Source organism: Ornithorhynchus anatinus, chromosome 14 (genome assembly GCF_004115215.2).
Source record: "Ornithorhynchus anatinus isolate Pmale09 chromosome 14, mOrnAna1.pri.v4, whole genome shotgun sequence".
In the NCBI taxonomy this organism is placed as follows: domain Eukaryota; kingdom Metazoa; phylum Chordata; class Mammalia; order Monotremata; family Ornithorhynchidae; genus Ornithorhynchus; species Ornithorhynchus anatinus.
Genome location: NC_041741.1, coordinates 27139867 through 27165818, shown reverse-complemented (window position 1 = coordinate 27165818; position 25952 = coordinate 27139867). Strand labels below are relative to the sequence as shown.

General features: G+C 40.7%; 1 protein-coding gene across 5 annotated transcripts in view; it reads left to right on the top strand.

Moving 5' to 3' along the window:
* PPFIA2 (PTPRF interacting protein alpha 2) overlaps positions 1–25952 on the top strand; it is a 422696-nt gene that overhangs the window by 252023 nt on the left and 144721 nt on the right. For 4 of the 5 annotated variants that reach the window (XM_029079000.2, XM_029079003.2, XM_029079005.2 and 1 more), the window contains 2 exons: positions 2159–2323; positions 8538–8612. In XM_029079000.2, the coding sequence (XP_028934833.1) occupies positions 2159–2323; positions 8538–8612 (240 nt within the window). The remainder of the gene's footprint in view (positions 1–2158; positions 2324–8537; positions 8613–25952) is intronic. The other variant, XM_007666225.3, reaches the window with a different exon arrangement.

Below are 25952 nucleotides of genomic sequence, written 5' to 3'. Positions count from 1 at the left end.
ATTTGTTAAGCGCTTACTATGTGCAGAGCACTGTTCTAAGCGCTGGGGGAGATACAGGGTCATCGGGTTGTGCCACGTGAGGCTCACAGTTAATCCCCATTTTACAGATGAGGCACAGAGAGGTGACTTGCCCACAGTCACACAGCTGACAAGTGACAGAGCCGGGAGTTGAACCCATGACCTCTGACTCCCAAGCCCAGGCTCTTTCCACTGAGCCACGCTGCTTCTTTCCCTCTTCTCCTCTCTCATCCCCCAACCCCCCACTCCTGTCCCAGGGGGCTTTCACACTAGCAAAGAAGCTTATGGGATGCCCAAAGTTAAGGATTGGGAGTTGGAGGAGGACTCAAAGAAGGTAGAGAAATAGTGGAAACGGAAGGGAATGTGACTGTTTACTCCCAAGTGCTAAGTACAATGCCCTGCACATAGTAAGTGCTCAATAAATATGAATGACTGGATGAATTAATGAAGGATCATGTTTACCAACTGTATTGTATGGCATTCTCCCAAGCAAGTATAGTGCTGTGCATGCAAACAATAAGTATTTGATAAATATCATTGATTGAGATGAAGGAGGAGACCGAGAGTTCTAAAAGGGTATTTGGAGGTTGGGAGCAATTAACAATAGATGAATCTTGGAGAAATCTATCCCCAAAGTTTGTGTCCAATTTTCAAAGCACTGAAGAAAAACATAGATTAGTAACAGAATAGGTTTATGAACTAGAGAGGAAAGTTGATTTAGAAATGAGGCGTGTCAGTAGGAAGTATTATCTAACCAAGGTTTCAGAGAATTTTGATAATCATACCAGTGCACTGCTGCATGCCCAAACATATGAAGAGGTATTTATGGCTTCTCCAACACCTTCTGAAATCTTAGGTTTAAAAGGTCTGACTGCAATTTGAAGGAAACAGATAAACATGTATCTGTGATTGAAGAAAACTACCTTAATGAGACGAGACATTTAAAGACGCTCAAAAATATTCAGAGGAAGTTTTCCTGCTTCAAGGGGCCTTAAGAAGCGAATGAGAAGGCTGAAGTTTAACCTAAATTGCACAGACTCTTCACTGAAGTTGAAAAACCACTTTCACAATCAGCTTAACAAGTTTCTATTCTGCCGTATCCACAAAGACTCATGAACATTTCACAGCTTTTCGTTTAGTTAAAATTGTGGCGTTATGACTTCAGTTACTGTAATAAGGATTGACCAGTAGATTAGGTGCATTTATCATTAAAGTACAAATGGTTGTAATGGAACTTCATCTTTTCTGGAGATTCTGGAACAGAGCCTTCTACATAACATAAAAATCAATCAGAAAATATATCCCACAATACAACCCCATTTTCAAGAAACAAAGCCCAGTTGCTGTGGGACAGGTTTGTATTGAGGAAACATGCATTCGATCATTTATTTATTGAGTGCTTACTGTGTGCAAAGCACTGTATACTAAGGGCTTGAAACAACCAAGCGTGCAGAGTGAACTTTATAGCCATTGCTAATAGGTTTGAGTGGCTCTACATGCTGTTTACCACCGTCCTCTGTGTTTTCCAAACTGGAGCAGCTGCCAGAGGTGGGTTTTGAGGATTTTGTTTCTGTTCTCAGGCTGGTCTCAAGGACCCAGGTCATTTCATTCTGAATGGGCCTCACAGACATGGTGCAATGGCTAGAACGCTGGCCTGGGAGTCAGAAGGTCATGGGTTCTAATCCAGGCTCTGCCACCTGTCTGCTGTGTGACCTTGGGCAAGACACTTCACTTCTCTGGGCCTCAGTTACCTCATCTGTAAAATGGGGATTGAGACTGTGAGCTCTGAATGAGATTCTAATGATAAATAAGCAGTGCAGTATTCTCTACTAATGAGAACAGTAAGTCACATGAGTGAGTTTGGTTTATTATTTGTTAGTTTGTATTTCATTACTCCTGAGAACTACACTCCTTGGTTAGACCATGCAAAACATGCTAATTGATATTGTTTTCCAGTTTAAGCATGCTGCAAAAGGATTTTAAAAAATCATTTTCTGCTTACCGATTTACTGTAATGGGATGCCAACTGTAGTTTACATTTAGTTTATTGGATTGTAGCTGCACTGTAGCTTGAGTAATGTTAATGGTGGGTGACCTTGAGTTATGGGTGAATGAATGTCCACTGTCTTCTACCCAATAGTTGTTACTGGAACATTTGGAGTGCCTTGTTTCAAGACACGAAAGATCTCTGAGAATGACGGTGGTGAAACGACAGGCTCAGTCTCCATCAGGCGTTTCCAGTGAGGTGGAGGTTCTCAAGGCACTGAAATCTCTGTTTGAGCATCACAAGGCTTTGGATGAAAAGGTATGGATTGGGAAGGGACTTACTCAGCCGTTTGTCTATTCCTTACTTTTTTGTGTGTGTGCGTTTCTCAGCAGCACTGATGAATTTATCCATTGCAGCACACGTATCTAAAGGCAGGCATTCAGATGAAGAGCCTAAAGCTGCATGAAGAGGTCAAACTCCTTTTCTTTTCTCCTGAAAGGGGTTAGCTGTAATACTCAGTCGTATAAAAATATACAACCAAAGACCTGATATTGCTTTGTTATTTCTGTGCCGATGTAATTCATCTTGTACTCTGAGCCCAGGAAATCTTATGGCACTGGCCTAGATACCAGCCTGAATTTAACATTAAGCTAGAGGGCTAACGTCTCTGGTCACAAATTGAAAGTTGAAATTCATTGCTGAAGGAGTCCATATATCTCAAATTGCAGCAGGTTAAACGGCAATTGGATTTTCAATAGAAAAATTCATTTTTTTCCTATGTTATCCCTTAGAATAAACTCTTAAAGTCATTACAGGTGAGAAAACGGAAAATGTGATGGTCACTGAAAGCATGCTCTTAAGCATGCTTTTGAGTACCTTTTCAACTCGCCCTGAGCTTGAGTTCAGTAAGACTAACTAATTGTATTGTCTTCTGGCGATTAATAAGGTTTATGGTAGGACTTCTATTTTATAGATAAAATTTGAAAGACTGAACAAAAATATAAGCTAAAGCGACCATTCAGTGCATTGTCATTTTCTGGCATTTTATTTCAAGTGTGTGACAATTCATGAGGGTTAAATTCCAAGTTAGTGATTATTCAGTAGATAAATTTGATTTTTAAAAAGCAACTACTTTTGTATTTTCTTGGTATCTCTCAAGCTCTCTGTCCTAGTGAAAAGGATTATGAGTAGTTGACACACAAACTATAATTTCTCTTTCTAGAAATTTGAGAACTTGGCCTCATTTTATACCCTAGCTGCCAGAACCAAAAAATGTTTCAACTAAAATTCAGTTCAGAAGAGAAGAATTGGTCATGGAAGCTAAAATGACAGTTAAAAAACACCCCCAAAAAACCCAACCCAAAAACAATCTTTTCAACTTATTTTTCTAATCATGCATGAGAATACTATAGCCACATTTATTAATGCAGTCATAATCTTTGCAATTTCCTAAAAATCAATAAATAATTCAATTATTCAAATAATGAATAATAAAAATAAATAATTTAAATTAATAAAATTGTAAATACAATTTTCATAAGTCCTCTTAATGCTCATAAAATTAAAAATATTAAAGATGAATAGATGATCAGTCTTTTGGAACAATAGTATAAAATTTTTAAGAAACAACAATGATAAAATAGTCCTTTAACCAAAATACAGATAAAAAAATTAAAATATTTCCTCCTGGCTTGATTATGCAAAGGAAAGGCATAATGAGTTTTTTAAAGTGTTCAAAGGCAAGAAAACAGAGTACATTTCTTCACAGGTTTCTATATTGCTCCGAACTTTGCCCTACTTTCTCTTTGCAGTTGTATTAAACATCACTTCACTATTTCACCTTGTTTCATCTGTTTACATCCTACTTGGGTTTAGGTTCAAATGCGTTGACGCTCTGCTTTCCTGGCATTTGCCACCTACGGTACCCATGCGTCCTGAAATGTCTGTGCCTCCAGTGCTCTACTGCTTCCTCCTTTAGTCTCTTTGGAACCCGTAGAAAAGCATTCCAAAAGTGGTTGTTTGAAGTCCATGGTCATTTCAGGGGAGCAGTCAGGAGGAGAGGCAGAAGTTTGTGCAAGTCGAGGTCCATGGACATTTCAGGGGAGCAGTCGTGAGGAGAGGAAGAAGTTTGTGCATCTCTCTCTGTACCTGTGGGTGGCTGAATCACCCACTCTTTTGGTTAGGAACATTGTGACTTCAACAGGTTCCTTACATTTCCCAGATGCTTTGGGGGTTTTCTGGAAGTTTGCCTTCAGTGCCATCTCTGGGGCAGAGTTGGGGTGAAGGTAAAATTTTGAAAATGACGACTTTAGAGGCCAAACTCTCTTTTGGCTACTCTAGGTTCTGCTGGTTCCATGCATGTTCCCTGACAGGTATCAGTTAGCTTTATTCTGACATGTGGCTCTCACTGCTTTAACCAATTACTGTGGTGAAATATGCCAGAAACATAGAAAATTATCTTGGGGATTTGTGATTGCATCCCTTTTCCAAACGAATGCTTAACGTAAGGTGCATGTGTGCTCAAGGGCCAAAGCACGTGGTTTTGACAAAATTTAAAATCAAACAATGCATCCGTCTCTCTTGGGAAATCTCCATTGGAATATTTGTATCATTTCTGATTGTGATGTTTCAAGGGCTTTTATAGAGCCATCATCCTCATCATCATGCAGCATGGCTTAGTGGAAAGAGCACGGGCTTGGGAGTCCGAGGAAGTGGGTCCTATTCCCGGCTCTGCCGCTTGTCTGCCGTGTGGCCTTGGGCAAGTCACTTTACTCCTTTGTGCTCCAGTTACCTCATCTGTAAACGGTGATTGAGACTGTGAGTCCCAAATGGGACAGGGCCTGTGTCCAACCCAATTTGCTTGTATCTACCCCAGCGCTTAGTAGAGTGCCTGGCACATAGTAAGCACTTAACAAATACCATTATTATCATTATTATTAGGGGAAGGAAGGTCTAAGCTCGCTGAGGGCAGGGAATGTGTCTTCCAACTCTGTTGTATTGTTCTCTCCCGAGCGCATCCTACAGTGTTCTGCGTGCAGTAAACACTCAAGAAATGCCGCTGATGATATTGATTACCTCCTGCAAGTTTAGTTACAGCTCAGAAGGGAGCTTGTGAGGTGTGAAGAGTGTGATTTTGGGTTACAGGAGAAGAGAACAGAAAGGGACCATTGGCGTGCCTTGAAGAAAATATTTGGGCATTTAGTTGAATGCAGGCAGAAATGGTGGGTTTTAAGATAAGTTCTGTGATGTGAACTGAATGGCATTTCTAAAAGAAATAAGAAGCTGTATATAAGATATCCGGAGGAAGATAGAAGCTTGAAGTAGAAAGATCAGAAAGGAAATTGCTGTAGTAATACTTTTGGTAGATAACGGGGGGCTTGGACCAGGGTCGCCCATGATCACAGAAGAAGATTTATCATCTCGAAAGATTTTCTGAAGAAAATTATTGAAGCACCTAAATTTTCTGAACGTTCCGGGGAATAATAATAAAACAGTTTAAAATAAAAAGTCATAACCTGAAAATACAATGTCCCAAATACAAAGTGTTTCACTGTCCTTTCTAGGACTTTCTTAGAGAGGTTTATTAGTAAAAAGATCAAATTTCCTGTTTCAGTGATTCACGGAAGTGAACAAGCAAGCTAAATATAGGACAAAGGTCAGAAGGGTCACACAATCAGGAAGACGGGATATTCTTCTCTGTGACATAACAAGAAAGTTTAGTTTCTTGATGTAGGTAGACCCAATAAGTGAATCTAAATCAATCACAAAATGCAGTGCCCTGTGCTTTGTGTATGAAATGAAAATGAAATGCTGTACAAGGAGAATGACTTGAAAGTTTTTTTGCTGTCAGTACAAATTGCCAAAATGTTTCTGTCATTCACTAGCTTTATGGTCATCACCTATGACAACAAAAAAATCCCAAGTAAAGAAAGAATAAATTATAGCCGATCTCTGAAATGAAGGTCTGTCAAGGAAGGTCGTCATTTTCTGCAATATCTATCTGTTCCACTAAATTTAAATAGGAACACTATTGCAATTCTTTTTGCCTTCCATATTGGAAAATGTAATATATTTTGTAACCATTCAGCAGCATATGACCTTTTTTTTTTTAGCAAAATAATGATAATTCATATTCATTTGAATGAGAATAATAATGAATAACCAGTCTTCATGTCTAACTCTACTGTACTGAACTCTCTCAAGTTCTTAGAATAGTGCTCTGCTTATAATAAGCACTCAGTAAATACCCTTGAATGATTGTTGCCTATATTTATATTTTAGAATGAATTTGGAAATTTATATTACCTTTTGGATGAAAAATTTATCATCTTATATTTGATGCAGCAGACATTTATGAAGGGCCATTTTATGTTAAGTAAAAATTTAAAGGCTAAAGTCTAATAATCTTTAGCTCTCTATGCCTTAGCATTTGGTGAAACAATTTGTTGTTGGTAACCTGAGGCACTTGGAAGGAAGAAACTATTAAATTGTGGTGAATGTAATAAGTCGCATAAGGTAAATTATGAAAATATTTAGGGCTGTATAGAGTTGAATCGAAAAAAGTGGGAATAGTAAATTGTATACTGGTCTAAACAGTAGGAGTATGCGTGATAGCTGTGTTTGCTCGTAACTGGTAAAATATGTGGAGGACCTGGAGTAGCTTACGTTCAATTCCACTTCAACTTCAATGTTCTACTGTATGGGAAAATGCTCAAGGTTTGCACTATTTTAGTTTATGCATTGCAGTATTTCTTTTGGGGATGTGGCCAAATCTCCACTCACCTGAACAAGAAGAAAGGGCCGGGTTTATTGAGAAAAAACAGTTTCCTTCATTTTCCAAAAAATGAACATTAATGAAATTTCATCAAATGAATGTCAGTGAAGGAAATTGACATTCCCTCTTAAAGTAAAAATTCTTTCTGAAAATAGACATTTTACTATAAAAATGGGGACTTATCCATGGAGAGGACTTGATTCAGAGGAGCCATCCAAGGAGTAAGCAAATTAAATACATAAGTTAAAATGAAAGTGCTGACTGGCATTTTACTTAAAAGAAAAATCAGTTTCTTAATGCCCCTGGGTGTTTGGAACTGGGGTCCATTCATTAATTCATGTCATATATTCTCATGAAGATAGTTGCTGTTTTTGTAATGATGGGTGTCAGGTTGGAAGGAGGTGTGTCATAGAGGGTTTAACCATATAATGCTAGCTTTTAATTTTGTGTGGGGATCTGAGTGGGGAAGTTTTTGAGGCAATCTGACTCCCAGAGTGCTGTTGCCCCCAACCCTCTTCCCAGAAGGTACACTCCCCCCACCTCCCCAAAAGAGTCCTCGGTCCCAGAATTGGAGTGGGACTTGGAGGTTTTTACTTATACCTTGGAGCACAGAGGGGACACAAAACAACCCCAGCCAACCTCCTGTTGAGGTGGGGGGAGTGAAAAACACCATAAAAGCAACGTAGGGCCTGAAGAGGGAGAGTGGAGAACTCCCAACTGCAAAGGAAATGGGTGGGGGAGACGGGAAAGCCCTGGACCATTTCCAGGACCTGAGTGATGTGAAAAATTCCCTTAGAATCCACTGAGTGCCAAGTTCATGCCAAGAAGAGAAGGACCTCCTAGCTGACGCCAGTACCCAATAGCTTCCGGTTCCCAAGATGGGGAGGAGTGATCCACCTCTGTTTGACCATCCTGCCTCCCCAAAATATGGGCAGCAAACCGAATGGCTCTTGCTCACGTAATCCTAATTCTAAAGGAGTGAAAAGCACCCAGCTGTCTTCCTCATCCCAAATTGGTATCTTTCAGGGAAATTAAATGAAAATAACAGTAATCTAAAAGTTTGCTTTGTCTCAGATGTTTTCAAAGCTGCTTTACTTCAGGAATATGTACTTTCAGCAATTAGTTTTTCCTTTAATAGCTCGCCCAACAGAATTTGTTGTATTTTCCTTTTGTTAACCTCAAATTAAGAAGTCATTCATTCATTCAATTGTATTTATTGAGCGCTTACTATGTGCAGGGCACTGTACTAAGCGCTTGGAATGTACAAATCGGCAACAGATAGAGAAAGTCCCTGCCCATTGACGGGCTTAAAGAAGTTAGAGTGGTACAGTAGTAGACTATTCTGAAGTTCCTTAAATCGAGCTCTCCCTCCCTGCATCCTCCTTTAATTTATAGAAAGGCACATAGCTAGTGGAATACATCTTTAAAGCTTACATTCTTTAGCATAATTCTTTGAAAACTTTCAAGTAGACTTTTTCAGTAGAGTCCATGGTCCATTGAAAATTGGTTAAATTATTCTGTAGCATTACATAATTCAGATTTTTTTTCATTTGCTCCTACTTCATCTTTAGCTAAATTTGGAAAATTTGGAAAATGTTTTCTTAGAATCTTGTCATGTTTGGTTTTCCTATGTTGAGGAACCCAATGCTTGGATACTTTGCCAATGGAACTCTCTCTAGTAGTCTGATGATATATGATCCCAGTTTTGAAGAGTGAAAGAAAACACATTACTCTACAGGCTCTGTTTTTTTCTTCTAGGTAAGGGAACGGCTGAGGGTTTCTTTAGAAAGAGTCTCTGCACTGGAAGAAGAAGTAGCTGCTGCTAACCAGGAGGTAACATAAAACCCTTTCTCCCATTTTTGAGGGACAATTTTTCTAACCTATTCCTTGTGTTGTACATCACTTCTATTGAAACTGTTGTGAAAAGTTAAATTACATTTGCATAGACAGCTAAAAACAATCTCTATTGAAACTGGTTGTAAGAGTCATATATAGCCTTGATTTCTACTTCATTGACATCTACCATTTTGGAAAGAGAAGAAATACCTGAGGGCTAATGTTATCTTACTTTTTTATTTTTGTTTTAGTAGGTACAGGAATTCATAGGGTCTATAAAGTAGATACCAATCCCACTTTGCAATATCAAGCAGTAATATTTACTGAGAAACTACTGTGTGGAGAGCACTGTACTAAGTGCTTGGGAGAGTAAAGTAGAATCAGTAGACCTGATACTTGCCCTTAGGAAGATTACAGTCTAGTGGATGAAACAGAGATCTTGTCTTATGCTGCCGAATTGTCTCCGACCCGTAGCACGCCATGGACACGTCTCTCCCAGAATGCCCCACCTCCATCTGCAATCGTTCTGGTAGTGTATCCGTAGAGTTTTCTTGGTAAAAATGCAAAAGTGTTTTACCACTGCCGCCTTCTGCACGGTAAGCTTGAGTCTCCGCCCTTGACTCTCTCCCTTGCCCCTGCTGCCCAGCACAGGGGAGTTTTGACCTGTAGCAGATTGCCTTCCACTCGCTAGCCACTGGCCAGGCTAGGAATGGAATGGGTATGCCTCTGCTTGACTCACCCTCCTTTAGTCAAGAATGATAGAGAACTGGAAACTCTGTAGCACTCCCCTGAGAGGGGAGAAATAGAGGTAGGAGGAAGTAATAGAATATTGGAGCATATATACATCAGTAAAATACAATTCCTAAATTGCACTGATCAACAAGTTTTGCAAGTTAAGAACGGGCCCATGGAAAAATGATAAAACGGTAAAACTCAGTCGGCGGTATTTATATTGGGGGCTTACTCTGTGCAGAGCACTGTATTAAGCGCTTGAAAGCAGCGAATGAAATCAATAGAATTGGTAGACTTGGATCCAGGTGAGTTAAGCTCCCGGTGTCACTGACCGGATCTTTCTAGTGCTCTGCACGCAGTAAGGGCTCAATAAATATGATTGAATGGATCAGTGAAATGGTCTCCTCTTTCCTGTGAATCCCAGAAATATTCTCTCCTTTCAAGCGCTTCAGCTGGTCAGAATGAATCCATTCTGGCCATTGTTTAAATGGATCAGAGACACACAACAGATTATATTTGTCTCAATTCCAAATGGAGAGGTTTCTTTTTAGAGCAAAATTCTCATCATGCTCAGATCTCCTCTGCTCCATTTCTTCTTATTCACATATACGTTGAAATTCTGGCTTATTAATTTTTTGACTAGTCTCCACCATTTCCATCACTAGTTGGGGCAATCTTTGTTCTGGACTACTGTGATCTGCAGCTACTTTTCAGTGTCAAAGTTGAACTTTAAAGTTTTGGTGAGGTAACAGGAGAAACGTGGGCATCTGCATAGCTTCGTATAGGAAGGTACCACTTGTTCTAACCAGCATCCCTTAAGGGATTTGAACATCATAAGGTGTTGATGTCCCCAAAGACAGAATTTCTCACCTTGTTTTTTTATAATTAGGAATGTGGGTGTTGCTTCTGTTTTGTTTTGTTTAGTCTTGTTTTTGGTTTATTCCAAGTACTGTTGACAGTCGCTTCATATTTTTATCCCCGAAGTATTTTATGTGGTCATCATCATTAACGTCATTACTGGTATTGATTGAGTGCCTACTATGTGCACTGTATTAAGCACTTGGGACACAACAGTACAACAACGTTTACAGGCATGTTCCCTGACTAGAAGTACTCTCCCAAGCACTTAGTACAGTGTTCTGCACACAGTAAGTCTTCAATAAATACAATTGAATAAGTGAAATTTGCAATCTACACCAAATCACTCTCAAAAGGCAGACCTCCAAGAAGTTCGTAGAAGCCTATTAGAAGTTTTTAAACAATAGTTGTAAATTGATAGAGTTGATGAGCACTAATTTTTTTAAAAATTATGAATGCTACATTCTAAGCCTAGTAGTTCATTTTCCTTTTTTCCTTTTTTTTTTTTTTTTCATTTGGTGCATCTGAAAAAAAGATCAAGGGAAAGAAATGCAACTTTCTGAATTGGTCCCTCACTAATTGGTCTCTACTATTTGGCAACAGGGTCAGTAAAATTCAAAGTGGTTGGTTTGCAACTCTAAGAGAAAGCGCTACAGAAGGCACTTACATGAGTGAGGTGTCTCTGATAAGAAAAGAAATTTGAAGGAAGCTTCGGTTGTAGGCATGGATACCTAGTATTAAAGCTTGTTTAATTGCCAGCAATTGATGATAGAGACACCTCCTAGGAGCTGGATCTCTAAGAAACCTGGGTCCCATAGCTCTTGGGTCTGTTCTAACAGCAGAACATGTAAGGGGAGAGCAGAGTTTTGAGGAAAAAAGGGTTCACAACTCCTATCCTATAAATTCCTGATTCAGGACAGTGCAGACAGGCTTTTTTCCTCCATTAACTGCTTCAGGAAGGCAGTAAGTCAATCAAGCAAATCAGTCAATCTATAGCATTTAATGAGTGTGCAGAGCACTGCACTAAGTGCTTGGGAAATTACAATGGATATTCCCTGCCCTCAACGAGCTTACAGTCTGGAGGGAGAGACAGATGTTAATATAAATCAATTATTTGTAATGTATAATTTAAATATATTTACATAACTGCTGTGGGGTTGAGGATGGGGCGAATATCAAATGTCCAAAGGTCACAGATCCATGTTTAAAGATGACAGAGAAGGGAAAGGGAGCCAAGGCAAAGAGGGCTTAAGTAAAGTCTTAAATATAGGGGTGAGTGCTTTAATAGACCCACCTTCTCGTAAACTTTATTGGTCTTTTGCGAGCCACCGCTTAGAATAATTTTACCTCATAGAAGTCAGTCTTCTCATGGTAGTTTGAACCTTGTATTTCAAGTTGAAGCAACAACTGTTGCTTTTCAAATTTGCATTTATTCAGTGCAACCAATATGCCAGATGCTGTATAATCAGGATGAATGATATTCAGTGATGTGTCAGATCTGGGAGCTTACAAATGTCCTTTCATTGGATCTCAGAGAGAGCCGGAGAGCCGTGGCTCTGTGTCTGGTGTAGACCTGCAAATTTTTAAAGTAAATTTTCTCTACCTGGAGATAGTGGAAATCTGATCGACTGTCCAAGAACAAGTATCCCAAGAAGATGTACCAGATTTTGAATCACTTCTTTGGCTTTTTGGCTACCCTGAGTTGTAGAGCACTTTTTCCCTCCAATGAAGCTTATATTCAGATTGCCCAGACCCTTCAGAACATCTGAAGCAGCGTGGCTCAGTGGAAAGAGCCTGGGCTTCGGAGTCATAGGTCATGGGTTCGAATCCCAGCTCCGCCACTTGTCAGCTGTGTGACTGTGGGCAAGTCACTTCACTTCTCTGTAACTCAGTTACCTCATCTGTAAAATGGGGATTAACTGTGAGCCTCATGTGGGGTGACCTGATGACCCTGTATCTCCCCCAGTGCTTAGAACAGTACTCTGCACATAGTAAGCGCTTAACAAATACCAACATTATTATTATTATCTGAAATGCTAGCCTATTGGCATATAGGAACCAGCACACTTGGAACCTAGGGGAAAAAAACAGAAGCCTGGGAGTCAGAAGACCTATGTTCTAATCCCAACTCTGCCCCATGTTCACTTTTTAGGTGAAGTTGCTTAACTTTTCTGTACCTCTTTTTCCTTATCTCTAAAACGTGAATTCAGTAACTGCTCTCCCTACCCCTTACACTGTCAGTCCCCTATGAGAGAGAGATTCTGTCTGATCTGATGATCTTGTATCTGTGCCAAGGCTTAGTACAGTGAGATCTTGCTCTGTTTTACTCTGAAAAAGTTTCAGAATAACCTTGGGATGGATGGATTTCCTGAAATGGAATGAAAGGGTGTACTCTTATCAGAAGATGTGAATTTTAGCAATGTTCCCTTTAACATTACTCTTTGGCAAAGGCTAACTGGCATAAAAATTACTGTATCATTTACTTCATAATAATAATGTTGGTATTTAAGTGCTTTCTATGTGCAGAGCACTGTTCTAAGTGCTGGGGTGTACAGGGTAATCAGGTTGTCCCACATGAGGCTCACAGTCTTAATCCCCATTTTCCAGATGAAGTAACTAATGCACAGAGAAGTTAAGTGACGTGCCCACAGTCACGCAGCTGACGAGCGGCAGAGCCGGGATTGGAACCAATGACCTCTGACTCCCAAGCCCGGGCTCTTTCCACTGAGCCATGCTGCTTCTCTCGCTCTATGATCTCAGCTGCTTATCACCTGTGCTGCTGTGTCTACTGTGTCTGCTGTGAGATCTTGGGCAAGACACTTTACTTCTCTGTGCCACAGTTACCACATCCATAAAATAGAGATTGAGACGGTGAGCCCCATATGAGGCAGGGACTGTGCCCACCCCAATTTGCTTGTATCTACCCCAGCACTTAGTACAGTGCCTGGCACATGGTGAGCACCTAACAAATACCATAATTATTATTATTTATTAACTTCAATGTGTAGGATGCTAAAGGATTGTCTCTGTTAGAAAATAATAATAATAATGATTGTCATTTGTTAAGTGCTTACTGTGTGCCAGGCACCATACTAAGCGCTAGAGTGGATATTGGACACAGTCCCTGTCCCACATGGGGCTCACAGCCTCAATTTTACAGATGAGGTAACTGAGGCCCAGAGAAGTGAAGAGACTTTCCCAAGATCACATAGCAGACAACTGGGGGAGCTGGGATTAGAACCCAGGACCTTCTGACTCCCAGTGCTCTACCCACTATGTCATCTTGGGTTACCAACTGTGATTGTCCCAGGCTTGTGTCATCTGAGGCCTTGGATTGACCAAGGAGATTGCATTTGACATTGGACCTTTCCTAGCCCCCAACCAATGACTCCTCACCATTGCTTCCTTTGCCACAACTGGAATCCCCATAGAGAAACAGAGCTTTGGAGAAGCTAGGAAAGGTGGCCGGTAATAATACCAGTGACACAGGGCTGGTTTTCTTCTGAATTCGGCATAAATTCTTTCCTGCAAACTCACTGGGGCCAGAAAGGTGTGCAGGGACAGTGGCTGCATAATAATCATTCATTCATTCAATAGTATTTTATTGAGCGCTTACTATGTGCAGAGCACTGTACTAAGAGCTTGGAATGAACAAGTCGGCAACAGATAGAGACAGTCCCTGCCGTTTGACGGGCTTACAGTCTACGTGGTATTCGTTAAGCAGTTTCCGTGTTCCAAGCACTGAACGAAACACTGGCCTAGACTAGACCCTGGGGCTCACAATCAAAGTAGGAGGGAGAACAGGTATTAAATCCCTATTTTGCAGATCAGGGAACTCAGGCACAGAGAAGTTCATTCATTCATTCAATAGTATTTATTGAGCGCTTACTATGTGCAGAGCACGGAACTAAGCGCTTGGAATGAACAAGTCGGCAACAGAGAGAGACAGTCCCTGCCGTTTGACGAGCTTACAGTCTAATCGGGGGAGACAGACAAGAACAAAGTTGAGTGACTTGCCCATGGTCAGTCAGCAGGTAAGTGGCAGAGCTGAGATTAGAACCCAGGGCCTCTCATTCCCAGGACTGGGCTCATTCTAGGTTACTCCGCTTCCCAAGGAGCTTCCCCTTTGGTAAGAAATGACGATGGTATTTGTTAAGCGCTTACTACGTGCCGAGCACTGTTCTAAGCCCGGGGTAGATACAAGATAATCAGGTTGTCCCACGTCGGGGTCACAGTATTAATCTCCATTTGACAGATGAGGGAACTGAGGCACAGAGAAGAGAAGTGATTTGTCCAAGGTCACACAGCAAACAAGGAGTGGAGCCAGGATTAGAACCCACATCCCGTGACTCCCAAGCCTGTGTTCTTTCTATTAAGCCAAGCTGCTTCTCAAGTGCTAGTGCTTTGTGCTCCCCATGCCTGTAATAAGAGCTTACTAACTGCCAAGCCCTGTGCTAAGATAACCAAGTTGGACGCGAGCTTTTTATGGGTCCTCTCTTCCTTGCTATTTTATCCCCGCTTCCCCCTCTGACTGTTGGCAAAGGCTTTGTCACTTCCAGGGAGGCTTCCACGGCTACAGCCGGAGCCTCCTTCTCTGTGTGCCGAGGAAAGAGAGGTGAGAGTGCTAATTAGCAACTCCCTGAGTGGGAAGCCTAGGCGAAGAGGCCAACTGCTAGGAAGTCTGGCAGTGAGAAGCCCTCGCCCTTCTCTGATCTCGGCATTTAAAAGTCCCTTTGCTGACTTCAGCTCTTCTTTTTTAAGACCTAGCCTGAGCATGTTCTTGATGCCAACATGAATATACCCTGAGGACACGATTCTGCTCACTTGGTGTCGATCGTTCCTTTAGAACTGGCGTGTCGCAAGTTTTCAAAGTTCTAATGAATCAGCCTAAACTCCCTGGGTTCTCTGGCTCTGGACGATGTGTTGCAGGAAGAGGGATTGCTAATAATTGTTCCCAAACCCCTCAGCAATGCTGTACCACCCAAGCACTAAGCACTCTAGCAGTGGAATTTACTGAGCATTTACTAGGTGCTGAGCACTGCACTATATAACCAGGGAAATAGCGTGGATCAGCGGAAAGAGTCCGGGCTTGGGAGTCAGAGGTCATGGATTTGAATTCCGGCTCCGCCACTCAATAATGATAATGTTGGTATTCGTTAAGCGCTTACTATGTGCCGAGCACTGTCCTAAGCGCTGGGGGAGATACGAGGTAATCAGGTTGTCCCACGTAGGGCTCCCCGTCTTCATCCCCATTTTACAGATGAGGTAACTGAGGCACAGAGAGGTGAAGTGACTTGCCCAGAGTCACACAGCTGACAAGTGGCGGAGCAGGGATTAGCGTCCACGACCTCTGACTCATTCATTCATTCAATAGTATTTATTGAGCGCTTACTATGTGCAGAGCACTGTACTAAGCGCTTGGAATGTACAAGTCGGCAACAGATAGAGACAGTCCCTGCCCTCTGACGGGCTTACGGTCTAATCGGGGGAGACAGGCAGACAAGAACAATGGCAATAAATAGAGTCAAGGGGAAGAACATCTCATAAAAACAATGGCAACTAAATAGAATCAGGGTGATGTACATCTCATTAAACAAAATAAAATTAATAGGGTGATAAAGATATATACAGTTGAGCGGACGAGTACAGTGCTGAGGGGGTGGGACGGGAGAGGGAAAGGGGGGAGAAGAGGGTTTAGCTGCGGAGAGGTGAAGGGGGGATAGAGAGAGCAGAGGGAAAAAGGGGGGAGCTCAGTGTGGGAAGGCCTCTTGGAGGAGGTGAGCTTTAAGTAGGGATTTGAAGAGGGGAAGAGAATTAGATTGTCGGAGGTGAGGAGGGAGGGCGTTCCAGGACCGCGGGAGGACGTGGCCCGGGGGTCGACGGCGGGATAGGCGAGAACGGGGGACGGTGAGGTGAGCGGCCGAGGAGCGGAGCGTGCGGGGTGGGCAGTGGAAAGAGAGAAGGGAGGAGAGGTAGGAAGGGGCGAGCCTCGAAGTCTAGAGTGAGGAGTTTTTGTTTGGAGCGGAGGTTGATAGGCAACCACTGGAGGTGTTTAAGAAGGGGAGTGACATGCCCAGATCATACATGCCAAGCCCGTGCTCTTGCCACTAAGCCACGCTGCTTCTCTAACACTAACTTGTGAGCTGTGTGACTGTGGGCAAGTCACTTTAACTTTTCTGTGCCTGAGTTACCTCATCTGTAGAATGGGGATTAAGATTGTGAGCCTCACGTGGGACAACCTGATTACCCTGTATCTACCCCAGCGTTTAGAACAGTGCTGTGCACATAGTAAGCGCTTTAACAAATACCAACATTATTATTATTATTAAGCCTTCCCTCCCACACCCATCCGGGTCCATTTATATACTTGTCTCCTGCTCAATTGCTTTTCCTCACCTGTCATTAATTTTGGTGTCTAGCTCCCCACTAGATTGCAAACTACTTGAGGGTAGGATTCATACGTCTCGATTCTATTGTACTTGCCCAAGGACATGACACAATGCTCTGCAGACAGTAGGCACTGAGTAAATACTTTTAAAGGGCTCTTACAAAAAAACACCATAAGGGGCTCACAGTCTCAATCCCCATTTGACAGGTGAGGTAACTGAGGCCCAGAGAAATGAAGTGACTTGCCCAAGGTCACACAGCAGACAGGTGGTGGAGCCGGGATTAGGTATGCACTGGATTGCTACTTACACTTGGCGAGGCCATTCAGATGAGTCTCATGCTATGGAAAAAAGCATCATTTTTGCCACTGTCACGTGTCCACTTGCGATGGCAATGACACGGGTCAGCTAGGAGTAAGCTCATCTCCTAGATTGTAAACTTGGTGTGGGCAAGGAATGTGTCTCTTGTATGAAGTGTTTAGTACAGCGCTTAGTACAGTGTTCTGTGCCCAGTAAATTCTCAGTAAATATGATTGACTAAATAAGTAACTATTAGGTGGACAACTCCTGCCCTATGGCAATGGGGCCTTCTGGTCAATTTCCCATCGGAGCCATTAAGCCTGTTCCAATATTGTCTCAGAATAACCCCGTCTCTCAACACGCAGTCCAATTCTTATCTTGGGGAGTGGGTTCCTCTAGAAATGGTCTCCCACTAAACCAGGGGAGGGGCTTCTCCACATTAACACTTTCCACAAAATAAATCTCATCCTCGCGTCAGAACAACTTTTTTCCTGCAGAATCTGATGCGCTTTTTAGCATGAAACATCAAATTTACCCTGACACTGTATCTGAGAGATAAGGAACAGCTGATATTGTACGCTCCATTTTACAGATGGTGAAATTATGGAGCGGAGAGGCAGCCGTTAATAGGATTGGAATTACTACAGAGGTGTCAACTTCCAATTCAGTGTACAATCTACTGACCACATTGCCATTCTAATTTGTTAACATCTTTATGAGGGTTATAAACTGGGGAATGGAGGAAGCTTGTGACACAGAACAAACCTAGGAAAGTTGGAAGCAACCTATGAGAACCAATCTATAAATAATTGTAAAGGTTAAATGATTATTTTTCATTTAAAAACCTTCAGAGATTGGTTTGCTCCATGTTCAAATTACTTTAAAGGAGTATTTTCGGGTGGTTTCTCCCAGTGATACAACATTTTTTGTTGTTGTTGTTTCATATTCATTTCTTCAATCGTATTTATCGAGTACTTCCTATGTGCAAAGCACTGTACTAAGTGCCTGGAAAGTACAATTCAACAGTAAAGGGAGACAATTCCTGTCCACATCGGGCTTACAGTCTTTGTTTCTTTGTTGATGAGTTTAATAGGAAAAGAGCCAAAAACAAAATTGTTTCTACTTTATTCTTTTATTTGGTGTAACTGAGACAGTCTAATAGCCACAGTTTTTACTACAAAATACACTCTAGATATTCCAAATAGTTTAAGATAGCAGCGTGGCTCAGTGGAAAGAGCCCGGGCTTGGGAGTCAGAGGTCATGGGTTCGAATCCCGGCTCTGCCCCTTGTCAGCTGTGTGACCGTGGGCAATTCACTTAACTTCCCTGTGCCTCCGTGACCTCATCTGTAAATTGGGGATTAACTGTGAGCCTCATGTGGGACAACCTGATAGCCCTGTATCTACCCCAGTGCTTAGAACAGTGCTCTGCTCATAGTAAGTGCTTAACAAATACCAACATTTGAAAGAGCTATTTCTTCTTTGAATGGAGGTAGAGGGCCTCAGGGAAAGAACATGGGACTGGGAACAGACTCTAGTCCCAACTAAGGATTGCTCCGTGAGCTTGAGCAAGTCATTTAACTTCTCTGAGCTGCAGTTCAATTTCCCCAACTGAAAAAGACTGATTCCTGTTCTCCCTTCCTCTTGAATTGTAAGCCCCAGTTTTGTTCCTTCCATATACCCCAAAATTGAGTACACAGTCCAAATCCTTAAAAAACGTAATCATTGTTATGTTATGTATTCTTATCTTTTTCTGTTGATATCATTTTTCCCTCCTCCAAGATAGACTCTGAATACAGGTAGACACAGTCTTATAATTTTCCGACCTGTTTATGATTGGATTAATTTTTTCAAGATCCTTGTAGCTTTCTATGACATTTTAGTAATCTTTTGCTAAAGAGGTCAAAATCCACATGATCTAATGTAAAGCTAAACCATCCATTTAAGCATTCTGTCCTTCAGGGAGAAGCAGCGTGGCTCAGTGGAAAGAGCCCGGGCTTTGGAGTCGGAGGTCATGGGTTCGAATCCAGGCTCTGCCGCTTGTCAGCTGTGTGACTGTGGGCAAGTCACTTAACTTCTCTGGGCCTCAGTTACCTCATCTGTAAAATGGGGATTAAGACTGTGAGCCCCACGTGGGACAACCTGATTCCCCTGTGTCTACCCCAGCGCTTAGAACAGTGCTCTGCACATAGTAAGCGCTTAACAAATACCAACATTATTATTATTATTATTAATTTGCTATGATGTGTGCAAAGATTAAAGTGTACAGTTATCACAGAATTATGGAGTGTTGGGATTATTAATCCAATGTTCTTTCTAAACGTCTCAGGATCCTCTGGAAAAGCATACTCAACAAAAAGAACATGAAGACTTTGGTTAACCTCTGTCAATTGATATTATTTGAAAATTAACAAGCGTCGATCTAAAATAGTATCTTGTAAAAAATAAAAATTGTTTCTTTTCTAAGACAATTTAGCAAGCCCGACTAAAAATAGATGAAATTCCCAAAACCTATAACCTCAATATACAGCAGTTCCTCTGTCAGATGTATATTTCTGCACTTTTTGAGCTGAGTGCACACTGACTATTTTTTAGCTCATGAAGTCATTCTAACTGCCATTTTATGAGAGGATGGACAGTCCGTTTCAAGTAATAGGATGAGTCATAGGGAAAATGAGGTGCCTAATTGCCTCTTACTTTCGCTTATTCTTTAAAATCCTTTTGTGAATATTGATAATAATAGTGCTTACTCTGTGCCAAGCACTGTTCTAAGTATTGGGGTTAGATACAGGTTAACCAGTTTGGACACAGTCCTGGTCCCATATTGGGTTTACACTCTTAATCCCCATTTTCTACAAATAAGGTAATTGAGGCACAGAAAAGTGACTTGCCCGAGGTCACACAGCAGACAAGTGGTGGAGCTGATATTAAAACCCATGACCTTCTGACTCCCAGACCCGTGCTCTAGCTACACCATGCTCCTTTTTTTTTATTCAAAGAGTACCAAGAACATGAATCTTCCTATTAGATGTCCCCAGGGATACCTTCTGAGGAAGAAGTAGCAGATCTTTGTGGACAACAGCGATCACTTGACAAGAATGACATAAATTCTCTAACAGAAAATCCTAATTTTTCAATAAAGTTACTGTGAAACATGTCTACTAACTCTTTATTGTCCCAAGCACTTAGTACAGTTCTCTGAACACAGTAAAAACTCAGTGAATATGACTGATTGCTACTGCTTTATGTAGTTGTCCTTCCTTCCAGAGGCAGTATTGAAGTTCCTCTCTGGAGACGATGAGAGATAGTAGAACCAAATTCCCTTTTATTTGACCAGATATCTAATCATCTTCTCTTGCTAGCTCTTGCAGTATTGACCTCTGACTGTAAACCCATTGTGGGCGGGGAATGCGTTCTACCAACTCTGCAATATTGTACCCTCCCAAGCACTTAGTACGGTCCCTCTTGACTGTGTGGCTCAGTGGAAAGAGCCTGGGCTTCGGAGTCAGAGGTCATGGGTTCGACTCCCGGCTCTGCCCCTTGTCAGCTGTGTGACTGTGGGCAAGGCACTTAACTTCTCTGTGCCTCCGTTATCTCATCTGTAAAATGGGGATTAACTGTGAGCCTCATGTGGGACAACCTGATTACCCTCTATCTACCCCAGCGCTTAGAACAGTGCTCCGCACATAGTAAGCGCTTAACAAATACCAACATTATTATTGTTATTATTAATTCTTCTGGATTGCACTCTCCCAAGTGCTTAGTTCAGTGTTCTGTACATAGTAAATGCTCAATAAAAACCATTTATGGCATTATAGAAGTTCTGCACACAGTAAGCTATAATAAATATGATCAATTGATTAATCAATTGTCCTATTCCCTTTGACTACATTCTTTCCCCCTCTCCCTCCTCTTGTCAGATGACCCTGGCTCTTCTTCCCTTGACTAACATTATCTTGTTGTTAAATTAGTACCCAAATCCCTTATAAGGTTAATACCACTCACTCTTCCATCCATCTTTAGATTTGTTTGAAATTTTTCAGTCAAATAATTTATTTTCTTTAGCCCAAAATATTTTAATGTCTTTTTTTGTTTGTTTTTTTAGAAAAAGACAATGCAGTTTGAGTGATGGAAAGTCAGATTAATATAAACAGGAAGCCAGAGATAGAAGTCTAGCAAAGTCACAAGTTTAAGCCTTTGCTGAGATGTTCTGATGATTACTCCCACTTTTTCATGTGAGGTATACATGACTAATTGGATTGAAAATGTGTGAAATCATGAATAAGATAAAAACAAATTAGTGTCATTCAGGGTCCTAAATAATTGTACCAGGGTTTTTATTCTTGTGTTTTCACTTTCTAGTTCCTTAAACCTTGTTTAAAGTCTTCGCTTTTCAAAAAAAAGTCTTGATTTTATATATTTAGTTTATTTTAATCAGTGAAACAGCCTCACATTCAAGCCATATCCATGCACTGCCTAAAGTCAAGCTTCTGGCTTTACATACTCTGTTTTTCCCTCCTCATCGTTCACTTGAAACTTTGGTTGGATCTTAAGAGCCAAAAAAGGGTAAAACAAAGCTCTGGTTGTTTTACAGAGGAATGTCTCAATATTCTCGAGAAAATGACATACCTTCTCATATAATTTTAATGACATTTGTTATAGTTTGCTCACAGTCTTAATCCTCATTTTACAGATATGTTTACTAAGGCACAGTTAAGTGATTTGCCCAAATCACACAGCAGACAAATGGCTGAGCTGAGTGAGATTAGAACTCAGGTCCTTCTGACTCCTTGCCCATGCTCTACCCACTAGGCTCACAGCTGCTCTATTAAAAAAATGATGAAACTCAGTGATGAATTTATTATTTAAAGTTTTCTTTCAGCATTACTTTATATATGAAGTAAAACCATTTATATGTATAAGGATAATAACTGGTTATTTTGAATTCATTTTTTAAATCTGGATTTATGTATGAATTGAAGTGAAATTATGTGAATTCTAATTTCTCCAGTTCAGAATTTGTCGGTAAATTCAAATCAAAAAATTCATCCTAAAATTCCCTGAGCACTCTGATGAAGTATTTACAGCTAATAAACTTAAGAAGTGCACCAAAACACTTTGTACTATTGTCCTGTTGAGAAATGGAATAAAGAAAGTACAGAATTTAGAATCCTCTTACTATCAAAGTAAGCAGATGGAAGCAGCGTGGCTCAGTGGAAAGAGCACGGGCTTGGGAATCAGAGGTCATAGGTTCGAATCCCAGCTCTGCCAACCGTCAGCTGTGTGACTGTGGGAAAGTCACTTCACTTCTCTGTGCCTCAGTTACGTCATCTGTAAAATGAGGATGAAGACTGTGAGCCTCGCGTGGGACAACCTAATTACCCTGTGTCTACCCCAGCACTTAGAACAGTGCTGTGCACATAGTAAGCGCTTAAGAAATACCAACATTATTATTATTATTATCTATGGAAAGAGATCAGATATCTTAATGTGCAGAGTGAATTTGCATAATTTGAATAATTAAATTTACAGAACACAAAATAGCAATATAATTTTTGATTTTAAAAATTCTGAATAATCACAGGTATTCTTAAATGAAGCCAGACATGGAGAGTGATTACAGCAACATATCTATCTGGATTATTATTTTTTTTATGTTTGATTGCCTACTTAGGTCATGGTTTCTAATCCCAGATCCACCACATGTCTGTTGTGTGATGTTGGGCAAGTCATTTCACTTCTCTGGGTCTCAGTTACCCTACCTGTAAAATGGGGATTATGAGTGTGAGCCCTGTGTGGGACAGGCACAGTGTCCAACTTGACTAACTTGTGTCTACCCCAGTCTTAGAACGGTGCTTGGAACCTAGGGTTTTACAAGTACCATAATTATTATTATTACTTTATTCTATTTGGTTGCTCAATAAATATAATTTCAGAATTTGAAATATTTAAAAGTCATTTTGATACCATCAAAATAGTAATCATTTCAATAAACTCCTAGTAGCTTATTGTATCTGAATAAAGTAGTTTGCATCTTTAACCAACTCTCCTCGTTCTAGTTCGTATTTCAGTTTATGAGACTGCTATCCGATCACAAAATTTCAGTTAGAATTAGCATCTGTGTGGAAGTAAATATCGTGTTGGTTGTGAGACTTGTGTAATTCTCACCCTTGGAATTGCAAATTAATTGGGATGGAAATAGGTGAACTGAAAGTCTTTGTTAATTTGCTGTGGAGATTATCCAGCAGTAACAGTCATTAGGTAGGCAAAAGTGAATTTGAATGTAGAAACTTGGAAAATGAACTTGCCAACAGCATTAGGAGAATAGGTATATTTAGGGAAATAATTAAAAAAAAAAAAACCACCTGATCTGAATGTGTTAGCGTTGTTGGCAATGTTGATCTGTGTATATTTGCCCTAGAGGCTTCCACTAAACTCTCTCTGAAATCCCAGAGGGGTTGTTTGGGGGTGGTTTCCAGCAGAAAGTCCTGTCTTCTTATTATTAGCAAACAGCCCTCCTCTAACAACAGCTTCAGTCGCTGATGGAGAGTCAATTTTTGGGAATACCTGAATGCCTGGCATTAGGTACTTACTGAGTTCCTATCGCCTTAGCAGCATGGCCTAGTGGAAAAAGCACAGATCTGGGAATAAGAGGACCTCGCCTCTAGTCCCGGCTCTTCTATATGCCTGATTTGTGACCTCGGGCAAGTCACTTAACTTCTCTGTGCCTCAGTTAGCTCATCTGTAAAATGGGGATTCATTCCCTGTTCTCCCTCCTACTTAATTGTGACCCCTAACAAGCTTTTTAAGCTTTCTATATGAAGCCCTCATAAATCCTCTGTATGACCTGTGTCAAACCCATCCTTTATTAAAAAAAAATGGTATAGTCTAAGTGATTATTATGTTAAGGCTCTTTTCTAAGTGCTGGGGTAGATACAAGATAATCGGGTTGGACACAGTCCCTGTCCCACAATAAGGCTCACAGTCTTAATCCCCATTTTACAGATGAAGGAACTGAGACACAGAGAAGTAAGGTGACTTGTCCATTGTCACACAGCAGACAAGTGGCAGAGCCGGGATTGGAACCCAGGTCTTTCTGACTCCCAGGCTCATGCTTTATCCACTAGAGTCACAGGGATTTCTGGGTCAAGACTGACTCATAATCCTGATTGTTGCTGAACCAAAATTTTTGACTAAGTGGCACCTTGCACAGGTCAGGATATTGGAAGACCAAGCTTGATCTGGACCCGTTTGAAATGACGGATTTGCAACCTAAGCCACCCACGCCTAGATGTCTCTATTTTAATATTGTTTTAAGGTATGCAGTGAAACCTCAGCCTGATTAGTTCTTCATCCATCTGGCTGGTGGCAAAAACAAAACATAGCAGAAAGATTCACTTTCATTAATAGAGAGCATTTGAAGGCTCAATTTGAGCCCAGAATTGAGGTTTCTGAGCTACCCTCTGACAGGTTCCATCTGTTTGCCCTAAGGTCCAGTTTTGTCTCCTGAGAGTTAGCGCTGTTGGACAGGAGATCTCCAGATCCTATAAGCATGAAGAAGATCTCTTTCTTGGGCTCTGGGTCCCCCAAGGCCTTGATGATCCCTCGCCATCTCCCTTCCCAAGAAGCTGGAGACCAAGGGCTGGGAAAATGCCATGGAATGGGAATGTTTTAAAAAATTAATAGGAGATAAACGGGAGTCAATCTATGACTGAAGACAGCAACTGAAATCTCATACCTGTAACTATTCACAGCCACGTGTCATATTGAGATCACGATAAGAAATTAAATCACGACAACAAGAATATTCAGGGATTAGGGATTAGATACTATTTTATTGTTTCCCTGTCCCTTAATCCTGTTTACTATGATGGAACTGGGGGGGAAAAAGGCGAGAATTACAAGTTTCTGAATAAAGATATTATTTTTTTGAATTCACTTTTTTTGCAGGCAAAAGAGCAAGGCAGAGGGTTTCTTATGGATTAATGTGCAAATTCACCTGAATTTTCTTCATAATACTTCACAGAATTATATTTAGAGGTATAGATCCCCATACAAATTCATTTGTTTTAGAAAGAGGCAGTTTTTCTGTAGTTCTGGGTGTTGGTGTCTCTACAATGTGAATTTATATGACTAATGAGCTGGATTAGAATTTCTAAACTACTGCTAATGATAGGGAATTCAATCAAACTTTTGGAGATATTTTGCTCCTATCATGTCACACTTAATATTAAAAGTCCCTATTTTAGCGTTTTAGAAAAAGCCTCCTAATTTAAGAAATATCAATTTGAAATGGATCCAAACAATGCTTTAGAAATCTAAATATATAAATAGCAACTATTTTATAGGATGAAGTACACAATTCCTATTTACTTCATCTGGATTTTGAAACTTCTTCATCAGTGTCCCTTAATTCTCTAAGTTCTATCTTTTGGAGTAGAAGGATTTTGGAGGTTTTTTTTCCGGGTAGGAGGTGGGCACTTAGAGGGACCGATACCTATTGTAAAACTGAGGAAACAATTTATAGCTTGAAATGTTAATGTGCATTACCTTGAGTAATTTAGTTGATTCAGGATATCTGGGTTCTTTAAATAGAATGTCTATTTGTCTTTAGTATTGGAAGATGGCATGACTCACTGAAGTTCATGTGTGAGTGTATATATATATAGCGAAAAAAGCCAAGATGGGATCCATAGTCCCAGCCACATCAGACACCAAAGAAGATTCCCCCTAATATTGTCATGGTTAATGTTTGCAGCGCCATGTTTATTTTGTCTTTTGCCTCGTGGCTTCTCGTTCCTTATGAAACTCATGCTCAAAGAGGTACTCCCTTCTTGATAAGCAGTAAGGCATGATGTGGCTATACAATTAATCAATTAATCAACGGTGTGGAATGAGTGCTTTTCTGCAGATCACCGTACTAAGTGCTTAGGAGAGTACAGTATACCAGAATTAGCAGACATGTTCCCTGCCCATAATGAGCTTCCAGTCTAGAGGGGGAGACTGACATTAATATAAACAGATAAGTGATTTATGTGATTTAAAGATATGTTTTTGAAGTGC